General features: G+C 40.1%; 1 protein-coding gene across 1 annotated transcript; it reads left to right on the plus strand.

Annotated features, from left to right (window-relative positions):
• Nucleotides 1–548: 548 nt before the first annotated feature.
• Nucleotides 549–3,657, plus strand: nrn1b (neuritin 1b). The gene is made up of 3 exons (XM_048253286.1): nucleotides 549–773; nucleotides 1,812–1,950; nucleotides 2,714–3,657. The coding sequence occupies exons 1-3, from the start codon at nucleotides 716–718 to the stop codon at nucleotides 2,940–2,942; spliced, it is 426 nt and encodes a 141-aa protein (XP_048109243.1). The 5' UTR covers nucleotides 549–715; the 3' UTR covers nucleotides 2,943–3,657.
• The last annotated feature ends 9,849 nt before the right edge of the window (nucleotides 3,658–13,506 follow it).

Genomic DNA, 13,506 nt, shown 5'->3' on the forward strand with positions numbered 1-13,506 from the left:
GGGGGCTTCTTAATTTGAAACACAATACTGTTTGTTTTGTTGTTGTTTTGGACACAGGAGTGTTTTGTATGCCATGTTGACTTGCTCTTATTGTCACGAGCCCCCACTACATCCTGTAAGTGGTGAATGCAATCTCGGCAGCAAATGTCAAGGGACCCAATTACCTCACAGTCGGGTGCTTGCGCTCAGACCATGGGTCAGACAACATGGGACAATTCCCAAGCACATACCTTGCCCTACATGCCAAATGCAGTCGTTATGACAGTCATCTGAGTTTACCCAAAAGGTAGGGTAGGCTACTTCACGACAAAAAGTCCATCAGTTTATTTTTGGCGATTACCTGTCAAATTACCAATCACTTGAACTGTCTACGCACATATCCATATGGCACAACTCCCTGATTCCTGCTGTTACCACTCTGACTCGTGACCTTTTAAGAAAAGAAACAGCGAAAGCGTTGGAGGGTGTAGGAGGGAGTGCATCCGTCTAATATTTACGTCACTGAATCATCGCTGGCAACTCCACCCTTGTCTAGTGATGTGCACTACCGCTCACGCTGCACTTCGCCTCGCCTTATCAGCTGCAGACAGGCAGAGACAGGCGAAGACGACCAAGAGGACCTTGGGCATCCTGAACTCCTAGGAGATGTCTTCCAATATAATTACTTGTGTCTCCATGCAACACGTCATATTCGATTGGTTGAACTGATTGTACGATGGGACTAAGTTTGGCCAGTAAATTTATCTTATTACTCCTTTTTTTGGAACTGATAGGTAAGACGTTTTACTTTTCTGTCGAATGTCCACCCATTCTTAAATTATTGTGAATTGCAAAGTAGGTTATAAACTGAATTGTTGAATTTTAAGCATTATGACAGTTAAATGAAGTAGGCTATCGTAAAACTGGGGCATTACTGAAGACTGCATGGGCTTTTTTTGATAGCTTAGCCAATCATCTGACCTGCAAACAAAGTCTTCTAGACTGAAATGGGAAAAACGACATAAGAGGTCGTCCCATCTGAAATAAAATGCCCTAATGAAATATTATGATGAATAGCCTACATCAATGGTAGCTTACACGTAATTAGTAAAATAAAAAAAAATGAGATTAACAATCTACAAGCCTACATTTAATAATGAACAAACTTTAAGGTTAAACCCAAAAACTTTCAATCCGAAAATGTAGCCTAGGCTGTCTCATCAAACTTCAGGCCTGTCATAGGCTACCCCAGATTTAATGACTAGTTTGCATGTGTAATTGGCGGTAATTGGTGTTTTATATGCCTTTGGGAGACCTATGGTTGGATGACGAAAGGCATTTGGGGATCCATGTGAAATACTATTCAGCTTAATGTGATTGCAAATGTTCGCTTTATCAAGTTATTGATTCGAAAATACCATTCTGGAATTCCCTTTGTACAGTAATCACTCACCCACGCCTAGTTGGTCTACTAAACTCTTTGCCCTTTGGAGACTGAAGTGCGTTTTCACGTTCCTTGTGTGCTTGTCAATTACTGCCTGCTTTTTCTTTGAAAGCAACACTTACATGACTTGTTATATTCAATCAGATGACCATAACATAACCATATTGTGTAGGCCTATCTGAGCTGCTCTTCGTCTCTAGATCCAATCCAATGAACCAACCAACTTTATGCATCTATAGGCCTACATATCGCCTTCAATCATTTTAAGGGAACTTTTCCAGTCTATTGAGTCTGTAGCCTACTAGATTCACATTTGACAGAAACTCAATGTAGCCCAATCTATTTAACTGCAATGATAATGTCTGTCATTTTTTGTCATCTTTTTCAGCCTCTAGGCCTGACTCGGTAGATGCTGCATGTGACGCGGTATTCAAGGGTTTCTCTGACTGCTTGCTAAACCTGGGAGAAAACATGGTCAACTACCCTCAGGCCCTCAACGACAGAGAAAACCTTCAGACCCTCTGCTCGTATGTATTATCCCTTTCGAGACTGAGTGTTTTTTTTGTTTGTTTCTGAAACATTGAAAACGTCAGGACTAAAAAGTAAAAGTAGGACTGAAAAGAGTGAGTGGGCGCAGGCGCAACCAGGGACAGGCCCATGGGTAACTTGCCAAGAATGAGGCAGATGGCCTAAGCACGTTTCAGTCTGCGTCACTGCAGGGCTCATCATACGATGACAAATACACCACATTTAGAGAAACATTCGCGATTTTATATTATTGGACAAGCATCTCATGCACCACATTCTTATACAACCAGGTAAATCATCTAACAGCCTGGGTAGCTTACTTTGCTAGACTGACTTATTGAAGGGATGGTCGATGACCAGTTGTTCCACCAGTCGTTGTGTAGTCATTAGGCTACCACTACCATCAGAACTTAAGCAGTCCATAGGTAAATCTGTGGCAGGGCACCATACACAGAATAATTCAGAAACATATTTGTAGTCTGGTCATCTGCAGCTGGTCATTAACTGTGTCAAGATGAAAATGTGAATAGTTATAGTCATTGTATTTCCCAGACTGAATAGGTCATCCATCCCTTAATTGGGAAAGGTCACTTGAGAGGTCCTTGCAATTTATTGATTCGGGTTGTCTGAGTCTACACACACACACACATTGGAATGACAGATATAAACAGAGACAAACAGAAAGACAGATAGAGAGAAAGAAGCACAGCACATTTCAGTTCTTCATATGTTGGAATTGTGATGTTTTTCCCCATTTTGCAGGTATTGGGATGACTTTCACTCTTGTGCCACCACAGCACTCGCAGATTGCCAAGAGGGGGCAACTGTGATCTGGGAGCAACTGAAACAGCAATCCAGGAGCTTGAACTTTGAGGGGAGCCTATTTGAACTGTGTGGAGGAAACAGCAGGGCATTTAAACATAGCTTGTCTTATGGAGTAACGATAATGTTTACAGCTCTTTCTACACTGGTGACATGGCTTTTTTACTGAGACGAGAAAACAAAATAAAACAAAGCCAAGGACTGCCAATTTTGCCTAATAGGCATCTACATCTCATAGGAAGCAGTGCATTAAACAGTAATTATGGAGTTATGGCATGGGACAACAGGCCATTATCGCAAAAAAAGTATTTACTGTGGTTTGCCAGGTTTTTAATGCATGATAAGATCGGCTGCTTTTCAAGCATTATTCAATGACAAGTGATTATAGTATTTTCTGTTAAAGTGTATTGCACAATTTTCTTTTTTTAGTTTGTTGTCAGTTTTGATGTTGACCTAGTTGAGTTGAAAGCAGGCTTGTGCAAAATTCCAGAATTGAATTGAAACTGGCTCTTAAATTCCAATTCAATTCTTGAATTTCACTTGCATTTCAATTGAGGTAGCAAACAGGAAACAGAATTGCAATTCGAATTGTGCACAACCCTGGTTGAAAGATATCTCTAGAGTATGTTGGGGCATTTAGAAAATAAGTTCAAACTCAGGAAATATCAGGTCTTAAGAACTCACCTAAATCAAATTAGCAAATGCTGTCTATTCTCACAAAAAATGGCGATATGTTTTCATGTGTATTGCTGTGGTAACAAAGAGTCCTGTGATTTACTTCAAGTTTGTTTGCTTGGACATACTTTGTTTTGCACTTTTGATATGCTTTACATGTCATACCTAATTTGTACATACATATGAATAAATTTTAAATTGCTATCAAATATGTCTGGTTACAATAACACCAAGGAAAGTAAAACATATTACACTTCTATGTTTCAATGGGTATCAATGTGTTTCTAAAATCTATGTTAGATAGACACAATGAAGACAAATTTAAGTTACAAATTACAATTCAGGTGACATTTTTAACAATATTCTGTATGACAGTGGATTTTTAGCATAATGTGATCAGCCCATTCAGAATAAATTATCTGAAAGGTTGCGCCACATTTTCACTGAATGTTTCTCTTGATGTTTTGTAAGCCTGGTATTGATATTGCACAAATAGCCATGTTCAGCACTTGGCTAATCAGAGTTTGGTAATAAATGTAAATGTAAATAAATGTCAATTATTGTAACTGCAGGGAAAACCATGAACACCTGTGACTCAGTTTAGGCTTATGCCTGCCCCTTGAAACCAACCAAAATCTGTCACTTTCATGGCCTAATTTTATGTTTAAAGGTTTTTTTTAAGTCATAATGAACAGAAATGTATTTCAGGAATGGAAGCTTATCAAGTTTGAATGAGAAATGAGCATAAGCATATCCCAAAAGTGACAGAACCCCTAGTTTCTATCGCATTGGCAGAGAGAACCATCTTGTATGACATATAACTCATCCCATGAGCATTAGGCGTAATTGCTGTCATTCACAAGGCAAGTGATTATGCATTAGGTGAGTTAGAGAAGGCTTTGCACAAATGCATGCAATATATTGCAAGCTGTGGTCAATTCTGAAAGAGTGCATTGTTTTTCTTATCCATATTTTAGCACAAATGTCGATGTTCCTCAGTTGTGTGGAAAAGTACATGGTTTCCATGACAACCACTGTTCCTGTTACTCCAGTGATGTATGATGGAACAGACAACTTGCATTATTTCATGTAAAATTTACAATCTGTTCTCAGGGACAAGGGTAGCACGAGATCAAGAGCAATATTTTCAGTTTCGCTGTTGAATCTTTTTGTTGAGACCAGATCTGACTGCTTTCGAGATGTCTCTGCTGCTGCCAAAAGGACTGAATGCTCTGAGCATTGTGTTGCTTTTGGGTGGAAACCTCATTACTCCATATTTGTTTTGGAGAAAAATACAATGGATATAATGGATTTAGACATACAAGGTTTCCACCCGACAGTAGCACTAATATGATATGTAAAGAGCAGCTAAGTGAGTTATATGAATGGGTCATGGATTCTTCTTTCATGCTTGGTCTTATCCAGACTGTTGCATAGGGGTTTGCCATACTCTGCATAAGGCACTCAAGCGCATCATTTTAAAAATCAATACAGAGCGATCAGGAGTCTGGTTTCCATCTCATCCGGTGTCTGACCGTGTGAAAGCCTAGAGCATCACACTACTTTCTATCCTCTGCATCATTCCTTGGCAATTCTCAGGCTGTTACTTTCTCTAGGTACATAATGTCATAAATTGAGAAGCCACTTACGTCAAGTGTTTGTGCCTGTCCTAGAGCTCCTGAAGCAGGGATGAGAGCAGTGCATAATCATTTATTTAGTATTGACACTAACTGCAGAGAGTAGAGCATCATGATTTGTGCATGTACATGATTTGTCTGTAGAATCTCTCTTTGTAGTCACAACATAACACCCAGCCACGGTCATGGCCCTGAAAAGAAGTGAAGATGTTGTCCATCCACAGGCAGCTCAGTCCCCCATCCCCTCCTCCCCACTGCAGCAGCAGCAGGATCAGTCCCACCTTAGCTATATATATATATGAGCAGTCCTTAATAAAAACACATCCTCGGTTTAATTGGAAGGAGAGAGGCGTGCTGGGGTATTAATGGCATAGGAATTGCAGCTGCTCCCTCCTGTAAATCACCCCGCGCTCTCTCTCCCTCGCCCTGCGTGGCCTGGTTGCAGCAGCAGTTGTGCCGCTTGTGAGCTCCCCGCCCCCAGTGCTGAGAGCACATCTGTCCTTCTGGAGGTGTAAACCATGTAGACCACAGCACTGAAATAAGTTAAGGTGGGATTTCACAGTACACAGAATCTCACCATGCCGATGTGGCAGACTTTAATTAGAATATTTTACACTTGGCAGATATAATTTGAATGTGTGATTTCACATGGGCAAATCTGCTGAAGACTGAATAGCATTTATCACATATAAACATACAAACTGGAACATTTGGTCATATGGTCATATTTGTATTTTGGACAGGTAGTAGTGCATTCTGTAACAATATTCATTTTATCAACCAAGGACCTTGAAAATTACAAAAAAAGATGTTTCAGAGTGCTCTGTTCAAAGGCAGTCTCAACATGTGCAAGAAATCACAATAAAAGCCCATGAAGAAGTGGAGGATTAAAATACTCCTTCTTCATATGTTGTTTCTCTATGGACTATTAGTACCCTTTACACTGTTTATCAGTTGTAGCAAGAAGATATTGGTAGACCTTGATGTCCGCAAATTAAAAATTGTATGTAACAAAAGAAAAAAAGCCCTCCCCTGCTGGGTGCAAGGTTACTGAAATATTGAAAGCCCTGTCACAGTGGACGGCGGATGTCTCTATCTGAAGTGGGGCAGCCAGCTCAGATATTGTGCACCTGCCATCTGCCTGAGAGGAACCCCGTGGAACAAGAGGCACTCCCTCAAAAGGATCCTGAGAGAGTTGATAATAGCACTCTCAAAACTGCACAGAACCTTGTGAAAGCAATTGATACACAGAAGAAAAACATGTTTTAAAACATATTATGATATAATTTTATGTTATAACATTTACATATATATATATATATAATCTAATCTAATATAATATAATATAATATATTATAATATAATATAATATAATATAATATAATATAATAATCATGGGTTATAAAATAATGACATATTTAACAATCAAAACAATGCATTGAAGGAGCGTGGAACATGCCCAGTTGTGTAGGGCTGGAGGAGGAGAAGGCTGCAGCCTGCAGAATGACACGTGAACAGAAGACGAGAGCTGATGATGGATGAGTAGAGCCATAACCTCATCGGGTTCCCAGGAAGCTAAATATCAGTTCTTCCACACACAGATGACTGTGTGTGTATGGGTGGTGACAGTGACCTTCTAGTGGTGACGATGTCATGCTCATGCTTATAGTGCAAACACTCACGCAGAGTTCTTCTACTGGTGAATATGCTGCACTGCATATTTAAAGAGCCAGAAAGGAGAGAGAGATACATGTGCGTTCATACCCAAGGGTTTGAACAATCAGTCACAAATTATGTAAAAAAATGTTTAACTACCTGAATGTTCTGAATGTTTGGGGGATAGTTGTCTGATGGCCACTGCTGGCCAGAATGAGTGGCACAAGAACTGAGGACACACAGGATGAAATCATCAATGCAAACACATGCACATTTAACACATTTAAAGATGACAAACAACTGCCTCTGAGAACGTTTGGCAAGGCTGGATCTAGGATCTAAAGATTTACATCTAATGTTTCAGGAGTGTCTTCACCTCTATCTCCTTCCTCCTCTAAATGTTCTTTCTCCAGCATTTTTCATTCCTGTGGTCCTCTCTGCTAATGAATTATACAATACTCTGTGTAAGAAGGCTTAAGAGTGGTCACTCAGAGAGCCCTGAGGACATAAAAGAAGGGGATAGAAGTATGAATAATACACAGCTATCAGCACTATCAGAGAGGGCGGGGTACAGATGGGTGATTCCCAGTATGTGGTGACATTTAATCTCCAGATGATTTGCTTACTCTTATTTTTTTCTAAATTGAGTCACATTAACAACAAACATCTTGAATGATATATTTAGTGATTCCACTTCATTACTACAGTAGATGTAATGGTCATTCAAAATGATATATTTAGTGATTCCACTTCATTACTATGTTCTTCATTTCATGTTCTTCATTTGTTATGTGGTCCTGAAGCCATCCTCTTTCACCCTGTTAGTATGTACTTTCTTGCCTCCAGAAAAGACTTTAATTCCAAGGAGACCATTCTCAGGAAGTGAGAGCATTATTTATTTATTTATTTATTGATTTTTCAATTGGAATTCAACTGCAAACTGAGTCAATTACTGTCACTTGCATCCTATGCAAGTTCTTAACATAAGCTTCTACGTCATTTTGAAGGTAAAGAAACTTGTAATAGGAAGAATGATCCATCAATCCAGCCATACCCTACCTGTCTACGGAGAACCAGCCTTGCAACTTCGCTCTCCCCCGATTCAGAGTTTCACCAATTGCTTTATGCCAAATGTGCAATAGCCTATTTGTATGAAATCATGTAATATTACATTGTCTATCTTTGCCGGTTTGTAAACAAATACACATGTACCATGTCTAAGGGGAACCTTACCTGTCGGAGAACCAGCCTTGCAACTTTGCTCTTCCCCGATTCAGAGTTTCACCAATTCACACATTGCTTTATGCCATTTGTGCAATAGCCTATTTGTATGAAATCATGTAATATTATATTGTCTATCTTTGCCAGTTTGTAAACAAATACACATGTAGCCTACCATGTCTAAGGGGAAGGGTGCAAGCATGAGTGATGTTTACCTCAATTGTGTAAAATACAAATACTCCACAACTGTAGGGGGAGCCCAGTAGCAGAAAAAAACACCCAGAACTGCACTGGATACCCTTAAAGTTCCACCCTGATTGATTATGTTATGGAGACAGTCCAATCAAAACACTTTAAAATCATGTCTGAGATCATTATAAAAGTTAATCTCTAGAAGGATTGTTTTTTAAAAGTTGATAATTCAAAGAGTTAGGGCTCAAAATGCCTCACACTGTCAAGCCCAATTCACACCAAAGATTCGCGACGAGATGAGCTGCAACATTTTAAACCAGCAACCTTGCAACTGCGACTAGACATGGTGAACACTTTGCGACTTGACTAGAAATGGTGAACACTTTGCAACTGCCACTAGACATGGTGAACACTTTGAGACTTGACTAGACATGGTGAACACCTAGCGACTTGACTAGACATGGTGAACACTTTGCGACAGCTTGCAACGACGTGCAGCATCTAATTGACACCAGTGCAACTCCTTTCTGCAACGGTTGTGTCTCATTGTGAATATTTGGTGTGAATTAGGCCTTAGACTTTACATTAGATTCTATAGATCTCGCAAGGTCTACAAAACACGGTGGAATTTGGAATTAAATTAGAATGTTATGTACATTCCGCCAAAAATATGTAAGGGATCTGGGATCATTTATAGAACGCCTTTTGAATGAAGTTTCAATGCTAGAAGTGACCGAACTACTTGCGGTGTGATATGAAAGACGTAAAGCTGTTGCCATTTCAGTGGTAATTACATGAATATATTTTACCGTAGAACATTGGGAAATCCCATTCAAGTTAATGGAGCGTTCTACAAGCATTGTGAAGAGCAGTGTAATATGTTAATAGTTTGAGTCAATAAGCTTACTAATGTCAACATGTATTCTTTAATAGTTAAACATGTCATAATTCGGATAGAATGCTACAAATATGACAAATATTGATTTTTTTCAAAGGTTATAAAGCTAAGATTTTGCCGCATGCCAGGAATCACCCATCATCCAAAGATGTATAGAACAGGACAGAGGTTCTCAATCTTTTTGGGGCACCCCAAAGGTCAAACCAAAATGCCAAGGGACACTGAATTATGCTTACTGATTATGATGAATATCACACACATTATTTCATTTTCATATGCCCATACCTTTTCTGTACATACGGGTGTTCATGAGCTGAGCACAAAAGAAAGGCAAGTTATTATATATCCACTGATTGGGACGGGTGATTTTATGCAGTTGCTCAACACTATTTAAAAAAGGTTGTGCATATGACTACCTAAAATCGTTTTTAATTAAGAAGCTTCCACAGATGCATTTAAACCCTTCTAGCATATTTCATGATTTTGTACAAAAACATTGGGTTCCTCAAAATTCAATGGCACGACAACATCACTTTGCCTCACGGCATACACCTCACCTTAAGGAAAGAATATAGCACTCTGGTTCACTGCGTGTCACACACTTATTATTATTATTGTAAGGTAATGTGTCTCACATCACAAAGGTATTCAATCTACAACTTTTTCATACACGTGATCATTTTTTTTTTTTTATCAGATGAACTAACAGAACTTTTGATATAATGACAAATTCTAGGCTACAAGAAGAACACTAATGGTAGGTAATAGACATAATATTGTTGAGACTATGTTATGATATAGGGGGGAAATCCTGAAATTTCAATCGCATTCAGACTACACACACGCACTACGCAGTCATTAAACATGGGGTTGGAACATCCCGGCCTTTGATATTGTTGAGATGTCTGATATACTAGTAATAATATTCTGGTATTATGTTTGGTGATACATACAGCATATTTAAAGTAGCCTCATTTGTGACTGAACAACAGTAGGCAATTCATTCCTGAATCACTGGACAATGTTTAAGCATTTTTTTACTCACAAAAAAAAGCCACAGATGGCTGTGAATCACCCATCCTATAAACAATTACACATTTCATTTTGGATATTAAACAGTACAGATGAAGTTGAATATTTTTGGAGCTGCCTATCGAAGAGAGTGATTCAGTCATTTCGTTCAGCACATACCAACATTCAGCTCAAAATTCAACAGCAGCAGCTATTTTTTTGGTGCTTTCACATTCATCAGCATGTCTTCATTATTTGCACTTTGTTTTGAAATACCCCCATGCCAAATATACAGCAGAATGTCTCCAAGTTAATGGCAGGAAAAACCAAACCTAAAGCTGTCAGTATTGAATGGTATGGTGGTGAAATAGTGGTGTTTTTTAACACTCTGCATGCATGGTTCAGGAAGAAATATCATAAATCTAACTGTCACCAATTTAATGGGCACCAGAGATGTCCTCCCTGGGATCCTCCAAGAGGTATCCCAGCAGCAGAAGTCAAGAGGCCCCCAGTTTGCCCTGTGCATTGTCTTAGACAGAGTAAACATTTGGCTTTTTCTCCAGTGAGCGAGCGGGACCTAGTCACAGCTCATTACTTACCCCCTGCCCAGTGCTGGCAGCGTGGAGAGGAAGGAGGGAAGGAAAGGGGGTGGGGGCATGAGAGCGTGGGTGGAGTGGAAGGGAGGGCTGGAGAGGGTGGGGGCATGAGAGCGTGGGTGGAGTGGAAGGGAGTGCTTGGAGGGGGTGGTAGTGGAGCCGCGCCGACCTTGAGCTCATACTGCCAATCTGCGCATCCTAAAATACCACAATCTGTCTTTGCTTTGGACGGTCAGCCCCCATCTGTGTGAAACTGTCCCGTCTTGTTAGCAGCGAAACACATTGCAGCCTGGTGGAGTGCAGGGATAAGACGTTGCTCAAATGCAGTAATATCCTGTGTACTGGTTTGCCTATCTGAGTAACAAAATGCTTACACATTTCAGCACATTTAGGATATAAAACCAAGATTGTACACAATTACTAAAATGATTCATCTATTTGACTGAATATTTTCATGAACTCTATATAGATTATCAATAAGAGAGTGCTTATAATGGCAATCCGAGCTCCACAGAACCTTGTGCAATCAATTCTGACTCACAAAAAAAACATGCTTTCATCAATAGTATAAGACTGAGCATTTGCTTCAGCCTTCATGCACATCAGCTAATTTCCTTGCTAATACAAGGCTGGAAATGGCTGCTAAGAAGCACCCGACAAAACAAATATTTATCCTGGGCTTAACAGGCACTGGGGCATGTGGTAATGGAAGGGGGGTTGTGCAGAGGAACTGAGGAGGTTGAGCTGGTGGGTCTGTCCATATCCCTCCTGCATCGCAGGCTGTCCCTGGACAAAAACTAGGCCCAATGGAATACAAACAAGAGTGAGCCATCTCCTATCGGCATCTGTTAACACTGTCAAACAAAGGCAAGAACTGAATTTTATGAGTAAATAAAAGGCAAGTACTTTTTAGCTAAAAAATAGTGACTGAGACCGAGAACAGGGAAATGGCTGAACACGCTTCAGGCAAACTACACTTAAAAACTGGTGCTGCTTCAATGCTTTGACAAGAGGTCCTTAAGACAGACACTAGGCAGGCAAAGCCTGTGCCCTCCTGTGCTCCTTTCCCCTCCCTCTCCTCCTCTTTACCCCTGGGTACAAAACTGTGATGCTAGGGTGTGTGTGTGTGTGTGTGTGTGTGTGTGTGTGTGTGTGTGTGATTAACACTGGGTCCCATATGTTTCAGAAGAATGCTGGGGCACACCCAAGGGAGTCCTGCTGTCAGCCACTGTCAGATATGGGCCAAAAGCATACACTATACTCCCCTTAATGAGTGATAGCAGTTACAATGGCCTCAACTCTCTCTCTCACTTTCTCTCTTTCTCTCTCTCTCAACAGCTTTCAATCAGCCAATCCATCAATGGGACCTACCTTACAGATATTATTTCATCAATAATTTTCTTGTCTCCTACCTGAAATCCTAGCCCAACACTGCTACACAACCCATCCTCAGTTTCAGTTTCCAAGTGTTCCGATCCACTATCCTCCCAGCATGCCTTAAATCATGAGAATTAATGACGGTTATTAGGAGCAAATAATAACACTGCCAATTATTGAAACAACCTAGTCATCATTACAACATCACTGACACTAGAGATTTGCATAAATTGCTCATAAATGTCTCTTGGGAAAAAATGCTATGGACTCATATCCATGTGTGACACTTCCAGTTAGTCACTAAAAATCAAACATGACTAAACAGCACAGCAACCATGTAAAGTTAGGTTAAGGCATATCTCAAAGCATGGCTGTGAATACAGACTGATCCACAATTATCTCTTAATGTTTGATATTGTGTGATGGAGTAGGCTGCATTTTCCTTGATGTTTCTAGTGTAAATCCAACTCAATCAGTCTAACAAAAAAAAAAAAAAAACAGAAATTGTTTATTGACAAAGATAGGTAAGATAAGATTCCTGAATTTCCCCTTGGGGATCAATAAAGTATCTATCTATCTATCTATCTATCTATAGGGCCGATTGTATGTAAAACACTACATAATGCTCTGTTGAACTCCTGCAAAATACTCCCATCTGGTGGCAGAAAATGAAACATGTAAAGGATGCTGCAAGAAATTCTCTCTGCAGTAGAAGCTACCGGTACTTCAGTTATGGCTTGGGCCTATCTGTAAGCTAAAGGCTGACAGACTCTTAATGCTCAGACGCCAGCAGTGTGAGCACATTCAGTTCCTCACATGAATTTTAACATCATTATGAGACCTGAGGGGTTTTGCCAAACCAAATTTGAATCCATATTCAGCAGACGGTTCTTTAGAAGTTTCAAATTTGACCTATGTGGTTTCATAATAGCATATTTAATTATTATGACCGCCGTGCATGCCAAGTTTTGTGAACTTTCGTTCATGGGGGGCCTTACAATAAAATGATTTATGTGTACATTTAGTGACCGTCCACCAACAAGGATTCCTGGGACACTGAAAGACCGGGGTACACGAAACTTGGTGGGCATGTAACCCCACATGGATAGCATGGAACCATCGTTTTTCGTTTTGATCTGTAGCCCCCCCGCTGGACTGGACCCCCCGAAAGGAGGGTAGGGCAGACACAGTTTTTTGTGAATATCTGAGAACCGTAGGGCCTAGGATGACAATTTTTTTCTGTATGTTTGCCTCCAGGGGTCATGTTAACCCATTCCATGTGCACACATGTGCATAAACAGATACACACGCACACACATACATTCACAGTAATCATACGTATGACACATACTCACACAGTAGACATTTGTACGCATGCATGCACATGCACATGCACAAACACACATACGCAGACAAACACACAAGCACGCACACACACACACACACACACACACACATCCACACACATAA

Source organism: Alosa alosa, chromosome 1, assembly GCF_017589495.1.
Source record: "Alosa alosa isolate M-15738 ecotype Scorff River chromosome 1, AALO_Geno_1.1, whole genome shotgun sequence".
Classification (NCBI taxonomy): Eukaryota; Metazoa; Chordata; class Actinopteri; order Clupeiformes; family Clupeidae; genus Alosa; species Alosa alosa.